The sequence below is a fragment of the Bos mutus genome, chromosome 29, assembly GCF_027580195.1.
Source record: "Bos mutus isolate GX-2022 chromosome 29, NWIPB_WYAK_1.1, whole genome shotgun sequence".
Lineage (NCBI taxonomy): Eukaryota > Metazoa > Chordata > Mammalia > Artiodactyla > Bovidae > Bos > Bos mutus.
This window is the reverse complement of record NC_091645.1, coordinates 815863-831480: the sequence shown is the minus strand read 5'-3', so window position 1 is coordinate 831480 and position 15618 is coordinate 815863. Positions and strand designations below refer to the sequence as shown.

At 38.5% G+C, this 15618-nt stretch overlaps 2 protein-coding genes, 1 long non-coding RNA gene and 8 other non-coding genes across 17 annotated transcripts in view; 1 reads left to right on the top strand and 10 right to left on the bottom strand.

Annotated features, from left to right (window-relative positions):
- The window catches only part of CEP295 (centrosomal protein 295), a 54839-nt gene extending 50275 nt beyond the window's left edge, over positions 1-4564 (top strand). For all 7 annotated transcript variants that reach the window (XM_070365121.1, XM_070365120.1, XM_070365119.1 and 4 more), the window contains 5 exons: positions 3567-3660; positions 3764-3928; positions 4019-4118; positions 4259-4358; positions 4451-4564. In XM_070365121.1, coding sequence (XP_070221222.1) covers positions 3567-3660; positions 3764-3928; positions 4019-4118; positions 4259-4358; positions 4451-4489 — 498 coding nt within the window. In that variant the 3' untranslated portion in view covers positions 4490-4564. The remainder of the gene's footprint in view (positions 1-3566; positions 3661-3763; positions 3929-4018; positions 4119-4258; positions 4359-4450) is intronic.
- LOC138986233 (uncharacterized) lies at positions 4482-7265 on the bottom strand. Its single transcript, XR_011463092.1, has 5 exons — positions 6306-7265; positions 5648-5695; positions 5289-5351; positions 4870-4906; positions 4482-4634 (listed from the first exon to the last, which is right to left on the bottom strand). It is a non-coding gene; the product is annotated as an uncharacterized lncRNA (long non-coding RNA).
- Positions 4713-4839, bottom strand: LOC138986273 (small nucleolar RNA SNORA25). The gene has a single exon (XR_011463131.1). It is a non-coding gene; the product is annotated as a small nucleolar RNA SNORA25 (small nucleolar RNA).
- LOC138986276 (small nucleolar RNA SNORA32) lies at positions 5141-5263 on the bottom strand. The gene has a single exon (XR_011463134.1). It is a non-coding gene; the product is annotated as a small nucleolar RNA SNORA32 (small nucleolar RNA).
- On the bottom strand, positions 5490-5562 carry LOC138986271 (small nucleolar RNA Z40). Its single transcript, XR_011463129.1, has one exon. It is a non-coding gene; the product is annotated as a small nucleolar RNA Z40 (small nucleolar RNA).
- LOC138986274 (small nucleolar RNA SNORA1) lies at positions 5805-5938 on the bottom strand. The gene has a single exon (XR_011463132.1). It is a non-coding gene; the product is annotated as a small nucleolar RNA SNORA1 (small nucleolar RNA).
- Positions 6423-6559, bottom strand: LOC138986272 (small nucleolar RNA SNORA8). Its single transcript, XR_011463130.1, has one exon. It is a non-coding gene; the product is annotated as a small nucleolar RNA SNORA8 (small nucleolar RNA).
- LOC138986284 (small nucleolar RNA SNORD5) lies at positions 7152-7222 on the bottom strand. Its single transcript, XR_011463140.1, has one exon. It is a non-coding gene; the product is annotated as a small nucleolar RNA SNORD5 (small nucleolar RNA).
- A 106-nt stretch (positions 7266-7371) lies between the features above and the next one.
- LOC138986277 (small nucleolar RNA SNORA18) lies at positions 7372-7502 on the bottom strand. Its single transcript, XR_011463135.1, has one exon. It is a non-coding gene; the product is annotated as a small nucleolar RNA SNORA18 (small nucleolar RNA).
- A 1684-nt stretch (positions 7503-9186) lies between these two features.
- LOC138986282 (small nucleolar RNA SNORA40) lies at positions 9187-9313 on the bottom strand. The gene has a single exon (XR_011463139.1). It is a non-coding gene; the product is annotated as a small nucleolar RNA SNORA40 (small nucleolar RNA).
- Positions 9314-9589: 276 nt separating this feature from the next.
- On the bottom strand, positions 9590-15596 carry TAF1D (TATA-box binding protein associated factor, RNA polymerase I subunit D). The gene is given in 7 exon segments (XM_005892039.3): positions 9590-9878; positions 9881-10000; positions 10351-10408; positions 11656-11831; positions 12813-13197; positions 13818-13970; positions 15447-15596. Coding segments are annotated over 6 exon segments (858 nt in total). The 5' UTR covers positions 13877-13970; positions 15447-15596; the 3' UTR covers positions 9590-9818.
- Between the last annotated feature and the right edge of the window lie 22 nt (positions 15597-15618).

The following is a 15618-nucleotide window of genomic DNA, read 5'->3' as shown; positions in this document are numbered from 1 at the left end:
TGAGTGCAGCACTTTAACAGCATCATCTTTTAGGATTTGAAATAGCTCAACGTGGAATTCCACCACCTCTACTAGCTTTGTTTGTGATGCTTCCTATGGCCCACTTGACTTTGCATTCCAGGATCGTTGGCTGTAGGTGAGTGATCACACTATCGTGATTATCTGGATCATGATCTATTTCGTACAGTTATTTTATGTATCCTTGCCACCTTTTCTTAGTATCTTCTGCTTCTATTAGTTCCATACTGTTTCTGTCCTCTATTGTGCCTATCTTTGCATGAAATGTTCCCTTGGTATCTCTAATTTTCTTGAAGAGATCTCTGGTCTTTTCCATTCTATTGGTTTCATCTGTTTCTTTTTTTTTTTTTTTTAATTTTATTTTATTTTTAAACTTTACATAATTGTATTAGTTTTGCCAAATATCCAAATGAGTCCGCCACAGGTATACATGTGTGTTCCCCATCCTGAACCCTCCTCCCTCCTCCCTCCCCATACCATCCCTCTGCGTCATCCCAGTGCACTAGCCCCAAGCATCCAGTATCGTGCATCGAACCTGGACTGGCATCTCGTTTCTTACATGATATTTTACATGTTTCAATGTCATTCTCCCAAATCTTCCCACCCTCTCCCTCTCCCACAGAGTCCATAAGCCTGTTCTGTACATCAGTGTCTCTTTTGCTGTCTCGTACACAGGGTTATTGTTTCCATCTTTCTAAATTCCATATATATGTGTTAGTATACTGTATTTATGTTTTTCCTTCTGGCTTACTTCACTCTGTATAATAGGCTCCAGTTTCATCCACCTCATTAGAACTGATTCAAATGTATTCTTTTTAATGGCTGAGTAATACTCCATTGTGTATATGTACCATAGCTTTCTTATCCATTCATCTGCTGATGGACATCTAGGTTGCTTCCATGTCCTGGCTATTATAAACAGTGCTGCGATGAACATTGGGGTACACGTGTCTCTTTCCCTTCTGGTTTCCTCAGTGTGTATGCCCAGCAGTGGGATTGCTGGATCATAAGGCAGTTCTATTTCCAGTTTTTTAAGGAATCTCCACACTGTTCTCCATAGTGGCTGTACTAGTTTGCATTCCCACCAACAGTGTAAGAGGGTTCCCTTTTCTCCACACCCTCTCCAGCATTTATTTGTAGACTTTTGGATTGCAGCCATTCTGACTGGTGTGAAATGGTACCTCATAGTGGTTTTGATTTGCATTTCTCTGATAATGAGTGATGTTGAGCATCTTTTCATGTGTTTGTTAGCCATCTGTATGTCTTCTTTGGAGAAATGTCTATTTAGTTCTTTGGCCCATTTTTTGATTGGGCCGTTTATTTTTCTGGAGTTGAGCTGTAGGAGTTGCTTGTGTATTTTTGAGATTAGTTGTTTGTCAGTTGCTTCATTTGCTATTATTTTCTCCCATTCTGAAGGCTGTCTTTTCACCTTGCTAATAGTTTCCTTTGATGTGCAGAAGCTTTTAAGGTTAATTAGGTCCCATTTGTTTATTTTTATTTCCAATATTCTGGGAGGTGGGTCATAGAGGATCCTGCTGTGATGTATGTCAGAGAGTGTTTTGCCTATATTCTCCTCTAGGAGTTTTATAGTTTCTGGTCTTACGTTTAGATCTTTAATCCTGTTTCTTTGATCTGTTAGGAAGGCTTTCTCTCTCCTTGCTAGTCTTTGGAACTCTGCATTCAGATGACTGTATTTTTCCTTTTCTCCTTTGCCTTTCTCTTTTCTTCTCAGCTATCTCTGTAAGGCCCCCTCAGACAGCCATTTTGCTTTTTTTTGCATTTTTCTTGGGGATGGTCTTGATCACTTGATGGTCCTATAGTTTTTTAGGCACTCTATCGGATCTAATCCCTTGAATCTATTTGTCACTTCTGCTGTATAATTGTTAAGGGATTTTATTTAGTGGTTTCTGGTTATTTTTCATACTTCCTTCAATTTAAGTCTGAATTTGGCAATAAGGAGTTCACGATCTGAGCCATAGTCCGCTCCTGTCTTTGTTTTTGCTGACTGTATAGAGCTGCTCCATCTTCCGCTGCAAAGAATATAATCAGTCTGATTTTGGTATTGACCATCTGGCGATGTCCATGTGTAGAGTCATCTCCTGTGTAGAGTCAGGGTTGGAAGAGTGTGTTTGCTGTATGGTGGTGGTGGTTTAGTTTCAAGAAAGTGAAGTCGCTCAGTTGTGTCTGACTCTTTGCGACCCCATGGACTGTAGCCTACCAGGCTCCTCCATCCATGGGCTTCTCCAGGCAAGAATACTGGAGTGGGTTGCCATTTCCTTCTCCAGGGGGTCTTTCCGACCCAGGGGTCAAACCCAGGTCTCCTGCATTGGAGGCAGACACTTTAACTTCTGAGCCACCAGAGAAGCCAGACGTTAGTTACTAAGACATGACTTAGTTACTAAGACATGACTTAGTTACTAAGTCGTGTCCAACTCTGGCGACCCCATAGCCTGCCAGGCTCCTCTATCCATGGGATTCTCCAGGCAAGAACTGGAATGGGTTGCATTTCCTTCTCCAGGGTTTCTTCCCAACCCAGGAATTGAACCCAGGTCTCCTGCACTGCAGGAGCTATGAGGGAAGTTTCCTGTGTACTCACAAAACTTTGCCCTACTTCATTTGGTATTCCAAAATGAAACTTGCCCATTACTCCACATATCTCTTGACTTCCTACTTTTGCATTCCAGTCCCTTATGATAAAAAGGACATCTTTTTTGGGTGTTAGTTCTAGAAGGTCTTGTAAGTCATACAACTGTTCAACTTCAGCTTCTTTGGCATTGCTCTTTGGGGCATAGACTTGGATTACTGTGACAGTCAATGGTTCTTTGGAAACAAGTAGAGATCACTGTCGTTTGAAACTGCACCCAAATACTGCATTTTGGACTCTTGTTGACTGTGAGGGCTTCTTGTAAGCTATTTAATGGTCATCTAAGTTAAATTCATCCATTCCAGTCCATTTTAATCCACTTAGATTCCTAAAATGTTGATGTTCACTCCTGCTATCTCCTGTTTGACCACTTTCAATTTATCTTGATTCATGCACTTAACTATTCCAGGTTCCTCTGCAGTATTGTTCTTTACCGCAGTGGACCATCACCAGCCACATCCTACAACTGGGAATTGTTTTCACTTTGGCTCCATCTCTTTTGCTGACCTGAGGAGTTCCATCTTTCAGTGTTGTATTGTTTTGTCTTTTCATACTGTTTATGGGGTTCTCAAAGCTTCTCCAGTGGACCAAGTTTCCTCAGAACTCTCCACCATGACCTGTCCATTGAGGTCATGTCTGAGGAAAACTGTCCCGTTTCATTGAGCTTTTCATTCTCACAAGGCTGTGGTCCATGTGAGTTAGTTAGTGGCTAAATTAAGTTTTCCTTTACATTTTTCAGTTCTTGCTTGACTCATCCTTTCAATTTTTGAAGGTCGTCTGCTGTGGTTAACTGAATAACTTTAGGACTGAATTTTCTAGAAAGGCAGTTCCAAAAGAACTAGGGTAAAGTCTGTAAAAGTCTTCTCTGAAGTGGTAAAGTCTTCTATGACTTTCTTGCCATTAGGTGAGTGAATTTCTGCCTCTTCTGTCAGAAACAGAAAACTCAGATTATCCAGCCATGTCAGAACATCCACTGGAGAGACCAACTGTGTGTGGAGGTATGTGCATCAGATTGGTGACCCCCACACCCATTCATGAAAACTTGAATTTGTGACTTGCTGACATATTTTAAAAAAAAAAACAAAAAACTTTTTTAAACAGAAACCTTTTCAAGGTGTACAGCTGCACCAGAGAGCTTACAAGAAGCATTCATAAAAAGAAAAAAGGCATTTATAGAGAGATCCTCACAGAGACAGAAAGAGATAAAGGACAAAGTTCATGCCTCTGGATATTCTCAAACCAAAACAATAACAGAGAAAACTACAGGTATCTGTTATCAAAGAGAATTATGTATTTACTTAGTGGTTTTATTCAGTGGCATTATGTATTTTACTCAGTGGCTTGTTTTCCACTCAGGTTCCTTTGTGAGTGACCTAAAGGGTATGAGTAAAGTTAGGGTGTCGCTTCCTGAAGATAAAAAGACTGCACAACCCCATACGCACAAAAGGGCAGTAGGGTATGTATATGGATTTACATATATCTGATAGACAAAGGAATGGCAACCCACTCCATGTCCCTTGTTCATAGGGTTGCATAGTCAGTGACTATACATGTATCTGAAGTGTCTGTCTTTAATTCCATACAAATTTCTTATAGATTATACCTTCAATTAGCTGAAATGAGAAAGCAGAAGGAAGACAAAGCAAAGCAAGATGCACATGCCCAAAACAGAGCAAGGACAAAAGAATTTCATAAGGTAAGCAGCATCCCATACATACCCCCAACTTTTCATGTCTAAGGCACATCGGAGCCTGATACTAATAATAACTGATACTGTTTCCTCCACAGAAAACATTAGAGAAGCTTCGAGCCAGAAATATATGCTGACTTTCTGCATGAAAGGTTTCTTTTTATTCATTAACATAGGCAGAGTTATTTAAGTCAATAAATTTTTAAGGATTTTTCACACGTCCTGATTCTTTCCACTGCCAATCACCATAGCTCCTCCAGGGTTGTCATCTTCAAGGTAGCCCTGAAGGAGAGTAGATACTGGTTAAATTTTGAAGACTGTATTTACACTCTCCCACATCACCTGTCATGGATATGAGTGGCTTGTATCTCCATCAGGAAAACATAGCACTATCGAGTGACTATTATATCCAATGGAGAATTCAGTCTTTGGTCACAGCGTTAAGGGCTCCAGGATTTGGTCCCATCAGCCCTCTTTGAAATGACCTACAAAAATTATTTCTCTAATGTGTACATACCTTTCAAAAAGTTCTGCTCAATCCACAGCTGTGATGCCTGTATAACAGAAATATTAAAGGTTTCATTTTCAGAGATGGTCCTGTAAAGTTCTGAAGCCAACTACCCCAGTAATAAACTAGAAAACAAGTCCAGCAATCTAGGCATAGACTCTTCAATACTAGGCATAGACTAGCAATGTCTGCGTATTATAAAAGCTAATTAGAAAAATGGCTGTGTTCTATTTATACTAGAACAGTGCTGACTTTCACAAGTAGTTAATTAAGGCTAATAAAATGTTCCCAACAGGCTGTATGCTAACAAAGTAGCAGGAAGAAAAACCTAGTTGGGATTTTGTTTTACGGTCATGTCCACAGCGAATTAGAAACTGCATTCTAAAAGCCTTGGTAATGACCATCAAAATCTGACAGATAATAATTACCTGCCACGTTGTTTTAGTTGGGCCTCTTAGATCTTCAGTGGAGTTCACTTCAAAGTTTGCCACCTACAGAAAAGGATTTGAACAATAACTGGGACTGATTCGGTTCCATTTTCATTCATACCTAAACTTTGTTGCAAAATATAAATGTCCTCAGGCAACTTTAATCTTAGAGCTTTCATGTTTTAATATGTAGTTTAATGTGGATGTTCAGAAAGGCTATTTTCACTCAGCCCATTCAGAGCAGTTGAACAATTTGCCCATCATCATAACATCCCTGAAAAAACAGTGGAACACGTAATGGGCTGTTTAACGTCTAGTTTTTTGCATTAAATACAAGGGGGAAAAAATGAAAATCTTACCTGTAATCTTCAAAGACCCAATTTCCTCAAGCAGTTTACTGTAGGATCCTAGAAGTTAAATATAGCAAGTACAATTGTGTTTATTCCTTCATCTTTCCTAATATTGAAAAGCCATATTATATCCAATTTTTACTCATGAGCCTAGTCAAAAAAAAAAAAATGTTACAGGTCTCATTGTCACCACTGCAATAAAAGTACAGTGATGGAAGCAAAACCTGTGTTCTCAATGTAGCCACATTAACAGTTTTATGGACACCATGAACAAGTGCCCATTTTCAGTAGAATGAGGCTTTGTGAATAAGTTTCCCAAGCTTAAGACAATGTGCAAAAAGCTTCTTCTGCACCTGTACAGCTCCAGTACTCTTGCCTGGAAAATCCCATGGACAGAGAAGGCTGGCAGGCTACAGTCCATGGGGTCGCTAAGAGTTGGAAACAACTGAGCACACTTTTCATTTTCATGCACTGAAGAAGGAAATGGCAACCCACTCCAGTGTTGTTGCCTAGGGGAGCCTGGTGGGCTGCCATCTATGGGGTCACACAGAGTCAGACATGACTGAAGTGACTTAGCAGCAGCACCTGTATAGAAGTTCTGCTTTGCTAAGCATGCTATCAGCAAAGGAAAGCTGCTAAAAGCAACAGAAAGTGAAAAGCAAAATACCTGTTTAGGGTCAGGAGATGGGATCTGTCTAGTTCTTAATGACAACCGTAGGAAAAAAAAGTATTAGTTACTTTTGAAGATTCTGTCAAACTGACCAGTATAAGAAACTAAAAGGATACTTGTATCAGTAGAAATACCAGGTCTAACATGCACAAAGCAAAAAAACCAACGATGCCAGATACTGAATTTATATCGCACTGTCTTTTGAACAGCCAGCAGGAACAAACTGCTGAATGCAGATACCATGCAGTGCAATTATGATTGAACTGGAACCACTCCAACCTCATTCTGTAATGATACTATCTGAGAAATTTACTTTCACACACACCTCTATTTTTTTAACATGTGAAATAATTTTTTCTTGTCATTCCAGCAAGCAACCAACTACATTAACTCTTAAATTATAAACTTAACTCGTTACCTTTTTACCCTCTTTATACCTATAAAACTTACGTAGGAAACTATCCAATCACACTTGCTATTTACATACTAGTTTAATAAAGTATACAAGGGACCAGGGCATTTCATGCCCTACATATGCTGTGTCTTCCTTTTTTTCCAATGAGTACAAGTATTTCAGCAAATTTTTGGCCAAAATCTTGATAATTCTGTTTTACACCTAAATAACTAGCAGTCACAACAGTAATGGAATACCATACTCAAAATTTCATTGTTTTCAGAACTTCTGAATCCTATTTGAATAGAAATTAAATATTCTACTTACCAAAAACTTACCAAGTTCAAATCATATTAATTCCTGTGGATACCAAATAATAGATTATGGGTTACTTACTCATGATTAAAAAACTTAAATATATGCTTATTTAAATATTTTGTTATACTCAGCTCTATCAGAATTAAGTTTTAGTTCATATCTGTATCATTCAGCAGTTGAACATTAAATTCATCATCTGAACTGGAATGGTAACCCCTCCCCCCAAATTATAGTCACTAACTAAAACTCACCTAAGTTATCCCACCCTAAAACTTGACACAGATCATTGGGATATGCCAATACCTAAGATTAAAAAAAAAACTGTTAGGTTTTTCATAGTTTAATTGGCAGCTATGTCTTGTAGTTTTTTCCCACAGATCTAACAGGTAGTTCTATGAGTAAAGGAAACTACATAGTTACTCTATGAGGCGTTTCCAACGACGTAGGTTTATAGAAAAAGCCCCATCGGGATAGACCTCAATGCTTAATCATTGTTTAATTAATTTTAAAGTAAGTGATTTAAAGAAATCATACAATGAATTAATCACGACATGTATTTTAAAATCAATCCTTAGGAAAGATAGTATAAAGTACCAAGTAGCTATTACAGCTGAACCAAAAAATTACATATGTAAATTTAAGCTTTATTATTAACAACTTCATTACCAGATTACTGCAAAACTATTTAAATGAATTTTTGCCTTTAAATTGAGAACTAAAATGTAAAATATTTTCTCATTGATAACAATTATGAAAATACAGAAAAATGTTAATATGCCTGATGTTCTGACCATTTGGGGATCCCTGAGGACAAATTTGGCATTTGTATATCATTCAGATTTATGAAATTATGTGTCCTGTGTAGTCATTTCTAACATTACACTATATAATCTTCTACTTCATTTTAGTATATGCATCAAAATATTGTGGGACTTCCCTGGTGGTTTACTGGTTAAGACTTAGCACTTCCACTGCAGGGGGTGTGGGTTCTATGCTCATCACTATAGAGAAATGCAAATTAAAACTATAATCAAGTACCATCTCACATTGGTGAGAATGGCCATCGTAAAGTCTACAAATAATAAATGCCAGACAGGGTGTTGGAGAAAAAAAAAGGAACCTTCTCCTACATTGTTGGTGGGAATGTAGATTGGTACTGCCACTACAGAAAACACGAGAGCTACCATATGATGAGCAATCCCACGCAAAGAAAAACATGGTTGGAAAGGATACGTGTACCTGTGTTCACTACAGCACTGTTCCAAGATATGGAACCAACATAAATGTCCACTGAGAGATAAACTGATAAAGATGTGTGGGAGGGGTGTGTATTTTACTCAGCCATTAATATGAAAATGATGCCATTTGCAGCAACATGGATCTAGCGATATAGAAAGCAAACTAAGTCAGAAATAGGTATCACTTACATGTGGAATCTAAACTACCACCCAAATGAACAGATCTATGAAACAAACAGATATGGACTTGTGGTTGGACAAGAGGTGGGGGTGTGGGGGAGCCACAGACTGGGAATTTGGGATTAGCAGATACAAATTCATAAGATAAACAAGGGCTTACTATATAGCACAGGGAATTAATATGCTGTGATAGATCATAAGAGAAAAATTATATAACTGAGTCACTTTGCTGTACAGCAGAAATTAGCATTGTAAATCAACTATGCTTCAATTTTTTAAATGTACAGGGGGTATTAGAAGATTAAAAATTCATATGCTTGAAGAGGGAATATCCAAGATTCTGATAGCTTATAGTTCTGGGACCCCTTCCTGCAAGCATATCCTGGCACAATGTCACTATAAAACATGCCAATCCTGAGATGCATTTTCTGAAATTACATAATGAATAGAAATTTAAAGTTGGCAAAAATGGCTTTCAAAAATTAAACCTCTGGAGAAGTTCTGACAATGTATCATATTTACACAAATCTGAACAAAACTTACCTAAAGCATTAGACTTATCTTTGCAAAATCCAGATACTGTATTCCGAAGATAAAAGCCTAAAAAAAGAAGCCCATCTTTGTTTGTTTTATGTCAACATTAAAACTGAGTACTAGGATCAATATAGCTGGTAATTTAGAAGCTTATTTAGCTTTACAGCCCTGGAAGCAATCTTTATGCTCATCAATACACATCCATTTTATGGATCATGTTCCTTCTTATCTGTATCAAAACTCATACTGAACAATGAGTTGTGGGTTGCAAAAGAGGATTTACTTTCGCACTTGTCTGTAAGTCTTTGTCTACAAATTAAACAAAAACAAACACAAGTGCTACTGTAAAATGCATTATGTATGTGGTGATGAAAAAGATATTTGAAATACAGGTAATTAGGAAGGGAAAATTAAGTTATTACAGTACTCAGCATTTCACACTAAACTTGTCTAAAGAAAACAAAAACAGGAAATTGTAGATACCCTACCTAAGGAGGGTAGGTGGAAAAAAAATCATTGTTTATGCAAACTTTTCAAGATTACAATCTGTTATTTGATTCAGTGTTAAAATGGTACCTTTAAGTTCTCTTACCTAGAAATAAACCATCATAGGCAAAAACAGTAGGACTTTTGTTTATTATTTGTCAAGTCAATCTCTGCAGTAACAGCCTCAATTTTTTTCTACATAATTTTTCTTATAATAACTACTTCAGGAGTTTCACAAATCTCTTTAAGTATTCTTTATTTTCTTACAGGGTTTTTTTCTAAGGCTGGCATATATATATATACACTTATCTTTGCTTTTATTCTGTTTACCTTGTCTGGTATTTATAATCTTATCTCTCTTCAGGCCATTTTGTCCTCTATAATCTTATCTCTCTTCAGGCCATTTTGTCCTCTATCCAGTGTTTAGATTTTGATGTTCTCTTTTTAAGCAAAGCAGTTTCTTCAGTATATTCTTCTTGATCCAAATGTACATTCTGCTTCTTCTTTGGAAATTCAGAACTTATTATGAAATAACTGTTCTCCTGCATAAGAAGTATTGGTAAGACATATAACCAATTTCACTGCACTGGTAATTACATACAACTAGGTTACTTAAAATAACTTGAAAATTACATTTGGATTTTTTCTTTCTTATTTGATATCCTAGTAACAATAAAACATATGAAGACTTACAATACTCTTGACACTTATTGACACAGTACTGCTAATTGATGTTCTCAATTATCTATAAAATTCTCATTTTTATCCTCACATTTCTTGCACCAAGGGCTTTGAGGCTTTCTAAAATTAGACAGTTAACACTACAGGATGAAAATCTCCCTTTGTCAACTCCTGCCCTCCCAAAACAAAATGGAATAAAAATGTCACTTACCACCAACTTAATATCACATTCATCATGTTCAAGGTTTGCTGCAATCTCCTCCTCTGCTCTGCAATATTAAAAACATTATCACTCAGATGACAATAAATTCATAGCATACTGTTACGACATACAACTGAACCCGCAATACCAGTTGATTATCACTATTAAATTTAAGTATGAATACTTATTAAGTAACATTTAATCCTTAAAGAATTAATGAATTTCTCCCGAGAAACCTGTATGCAGGTCAAGAAGCAACAGTTAGAACTGGACATGGAACAAGACTGGTTCCAAATTGGGAAAGGAGTGTGTCAAGGCTGTATACTGTCACCCTGCTTATTTAACTTATATGCAGACTACATCATGAGAAATGCCAGGCTGGAAGAAGCATAAGCTAGAATCAAGATTGCCAGGAGAAATATCAATAACCTCAGATACGCAGATGACACCACCATTATGGCAGAGAGTGAAGAAGAACTAAAGAGCCTCTTGAAAGTAAAGAGAGTAGAAAAGAGTTGGCTTAAAACTCAACATTCAGAAAACAAAGATCATGGCATCTGGTCCCATCACTTCATGGCAAACAGATGAGGAAACATGGAAACAGTGACAGACTATTCTCTTGGGCTCCAAAATCACTGCAGATGGTGACTGCAGTCAGGAAATTAATAGATGCTTGCTCTTTGGAAGAAAAGCCATGACCAACCTAGAGAGCATATTGAAAAGCAGACATTACTTTGTTGATAAAGGTCAGTCTAGTCAAAGCTATGGTTGTTCCAATAGTCATGTATGGATGTGAGTGTTGGACCATAAAGAAAGCTGCACACTGAAGAAATGATGCTTTTGAACTGTTGTGTTAGAGAAGACTCTTAAGAGTCCCTTAGACTGCAAGGAGATCCAACCAGTGAATCCTGAAAGAAATCAGTCCTAAATATTCCTTGGAAGGACCGATACTCAAGTTGAAATTCCAATACTTTGGCCACCTGATGTAAAGAACCAACTCCTTGGACAAGACCCTGATGCTGAGAAAGACTAAAGGCAGGATAAGGGGACAACAGAGGATGAGATGGTTGGATGGCATCACCAACTGGATGGACAGTTTGAGCAAGCTCTGGGAGCTGGTGATGGACAGGGAAGCCTGGCATGCTGCAGTCCATGGAATCCCAAAGAGTCAGCCATGACTGAGCGACTGAACTGAACATTTAATATGAATTTTAAACTATTAAATCAAAATCTAAACAAACTGATAGTATAATGTGGAGCAACATAAAAATTTAAAAGCACAACGTTTAAAATTGTTCCAATGTCTGAACTTACGCTGACTCTTCAATAGGAGAGAGAGATCCGTCATCATCCAAGTATCTGTATCTTCGACTATCGAGGTCGTCTTTTTCTAAATCTTCAGCAACATTCATCTGTTTCAAGGATTCCTTGAGGTAGTATTCATACTTCAGTTTTTCAAGGTAGTTAAAAAATCCTCTTGCCACTGCTTGCTATATACCAGAACATCCTGTTGTCAGTCACAGACTTGGAAAAAAAAATTTTTCTGCCACAGCTTAGCAGATAGATGCTTATGTTCTGTAAGAAGGAAGCTCTAACTCTGCCATATGGCGATCACCCCTATCAAACACTGCTTATAAAAAGAATTCACTGTTCTACCGAGCGAGTTACCAAAGTTGGTACACCAAGAAAAACAAGCACAAATCTTCTATATGGTTTGGATGCTTCTAAAGACTTATTTTTTAATGCAAATTGAAAGATCTTTTTTAGTCACTTTAAACATAAAAGGTTAATAATTACTAATCCTTTCCAATAAATCAGATTTTAGAACAAGTGACATCAAATTATGCTGCTGCTAAGTTGCTACAGTCATCAGACTCTGTGTGACCCCACAGTCAGCAGCCCACCAGGCTCCCCCGTCCCTGGGATTCTTCAGGCAAAAACACTGGAGTGGGTTGCCATTTCTTTCTCCAATGTATGAAAGTGAAAGGTGAAAGTGAAGTCGCTCAATTGTGTCTGACAGATTATGTAGTCACTTAAAATTCAAATATTTTGAGTCTACTGCTATGAACTGGCTGACCTGTCAGGTGATTCTTTCAGAAATGAAATCTACTAAAGCCACTGAACACGAAAGTCAGGTGTGGGTTTGACTTAGGTTATAGTAAAACAACGAAGCATTATTTGAGTTTTAGGAATGATGTTTAAAACCTGTTTTGTAAGAGCAAGGTATAAAAACATCCTTGGAGCACTTTACATGCAGATATATCCACCCAAACCAGTGAAGATTACCTCCAGAAGCCCAAGTCAACTTTGAACTGAAGGATGGAGGTGGCATTTAAGTGGCAGTATAGTCAGGATAAAGAAGTATTATCAAAGTTACAAATTGCATGCTCCAGGTGTTAACTAAATTCTGAAAGTGACCAACAGTTCATTTCACACATTTAAGCTGTGTATGAGCATATATAATGACTCACCTCAAAGGTTAAAATTTTTCTCCAAGGTAATGGTTTTCTTCCATTTTCTGATTCTAAAAATGGGAAACCAGGTCTTTTGTCTTTAAATTGTTTCTCAGTAATTTGTGAGTATCTAGTGGTTCTCCTTCCTTTTGGTCTTCCCACTGATCTTCCCGTTGGCTTGTATTTCTTCTTTTTACGTTTACGTTTCTTATTTTTGAATCTTTCAAAAATAGCCTTTAAAGTCAGTGGTCTTGGCTCTATAGATGAGTCACTAGATGACTCTGTTGCTTGAGTATTTTTGGGTATGTGAACGAATTTTCTAATAGTGTTTCTTTGCCTCCGTTTAGGTGGGACAGGAACACACTGAGTTTTAAATAAGCTGCTACCAGAGGAAGAGTTGTCACTAGAAAACAGGGAAAGATTAATCACACCCTCTCAAATTACTGAATATTTATTACCAATAATATACGTTTTTAAAATCAAAGCAGGAAAACACGCTTAGAATAATTTCTTAAAAGATGGGCTCAGTACTAACAAACTGCTAAAGTGGGCCATAATGCCACTGCCATGGTGATCTTCCTTTATGTAAGTTCCATAAAGGTATTCTGTCCACTGCTAGATCCTAAACGAAATAGGACAAAGCCTCCTCTAAATAAAACAAGAGTATCTTAGTAGAGAGGTATCTGATGTGAATATACTAGAAATGCTTGTGATTTCCCAGTGAGATCAATGATTTAGACTAGACACATTTCATCGTAATACATAAGCCAGCATCCTTGCTAATGTGAAATAATGAGAACAAGTTGGCTTTAAAGCAAGACTAATACCCGTCTTCTTAGTTCAAAAACTTCAAAGGCCTGTCCAAACCAAGTTTTCCTTTTCTGTTTCAATTCTTGAAAATTACATTTACCACCACTCATTACTGACAATGATTTATGCCCTCCCAGTAATTCAAATACAGTAAATATTAGCATCCAGTCTCTTATCCAGGAAAAATCTTTTTTTTTTTAAAAAGGCACTTACCTTTGATTCTCAGTTTCCACAGCTGAATCACATGCTGTTGTATAGTTAAGAGAATCCATTCTTGATCCAAGTCCCTCTCAAATTATCTTTTGCTTTGAACAGATTTCTGACCATATAAAATATGGTAAATTTTAGTGCAGTGGTGTAGTTTCCCTGAACAAATTAATGCCAACAGTTAGTAATCAGAGTAATGCAAATTTTGATGTAGCTGTGAGTTATGTAAATAATATGTAAATTAAGGCCATATCACTTACAAAGCCTTTAATATTTTCTGGTAGTAACTGTAAATTCAGATCAATTCTAAAATCTAGAGATTTGATTCACGGGTTCTGTTTCAGTTTTGCCTTCTTCATCTGTCCAATGGAATAAGATTCCGGAAGAATAGGTAATTTCCAACAGTATCAAGGAACTTTCCCAAAATGTAATTTTAACCCTTAGCCATAGTAATGTACAATGAAGAGTATCAGTGTTCAACAGCATAAGTTAACTACTATGTGTGGCCCAGTATAGCAAGGAAAAAAATCCAAACTCCTGGTCTGGGATTTACTATTGGGGTATTAAAAATTCTGAACTCTCCAAGTTCTCAATAAAAGGCTTGCAGACAATGCCCTTTGTCTTTTTTTCACTTCCTTGGATACAGTATTTAGGGCAAAGTTATTTCTTTTAAATTTATTTTAATTGGAGGCTAATTACAATATTGTATTGGTTTTCCCATACATTGACATGAATCCGCCACAGGTGTACACGTGTTCCCCATCCTGAACTCCCCTCCCACCTCATACCATCCCTCAGAGTCTTCTCAACCTCCCTTATAGAGGATACCATCATTCTCCCACTGTTCCTAGTTTTTAGCATTTTAAGAGCGATATATTTCAAATACAGGAAAACAATAGGTCACAGAGATCTCAAGCTTTGCAAAATCTAAGTCATGAAGTGAAGTCGCTCAGTCGTGTCTGACTCTTTGCCACCCCATGGACTGCAGCCTCCCAGGCTCCTCCGTCCATAGGATTTTCCAGGCAAGAATACTGGAGTGGGTTGCCATTTCCTTCTCCAGGAGATCTTCCCAACCCAGGGATTGAACCCGGGTCTCCGGCTTTGTAGGCAGATACTTAAGTGGAGCCAATGGCAGCGATGGTGTACCTGAGCGCACTATCAAAATTAAAGTTAACACAAGCTTTGGGGACATCTGGAAAGCAATCCTGTGGAAGTGCTGCTTTCTAGTCGGTAACTCTGCTGACCAAACCACGCGGCCGCGAACAACTTCCCCTCAGCGCCTTGCGCGATCCTGGGGCAAGCGTCTCCAGGAGGCGCCCACTTCGGGCGAGAATGCGTCAGCAACGGCTACCTCGCACTCAACCGCCATTTAGAGAATAAGCATTGTTTATGCTCCATTTTAACATCCAATTCACGGGCCACGCTCGGGCCACGGTAGCAGCGCAGCCCTAGGCCTGCAGTCCACAACCACCGCGGGCCCTCCGCCATTAGGGCCCAACTCACGCGGCTGGACCCCACCCCGCCCCGCCCCGCGGGCCCGGGAAAAGCCACAAGAGCGACCCCTCCGCCGCCCGCAAGGCCCAGACGCCAGTGTCCTCTTTCCGACCCCTCCAGAGACGGATGGTGCATACCAACCTGCGCTGGCTCGTGGTACGGGCCTCTGCTGCGAACAGCAACCTACCGACCATAGCACTCCGAAAGGCACACTGTAGGCAACCTCCGCCGTCGCGCGGGAGGAAAGGCTGGGCGCGCCGCGCGCCCAAGTTAATAGTGGGGCGGAAGTCTCGCGATAACAACTAGACTCCGG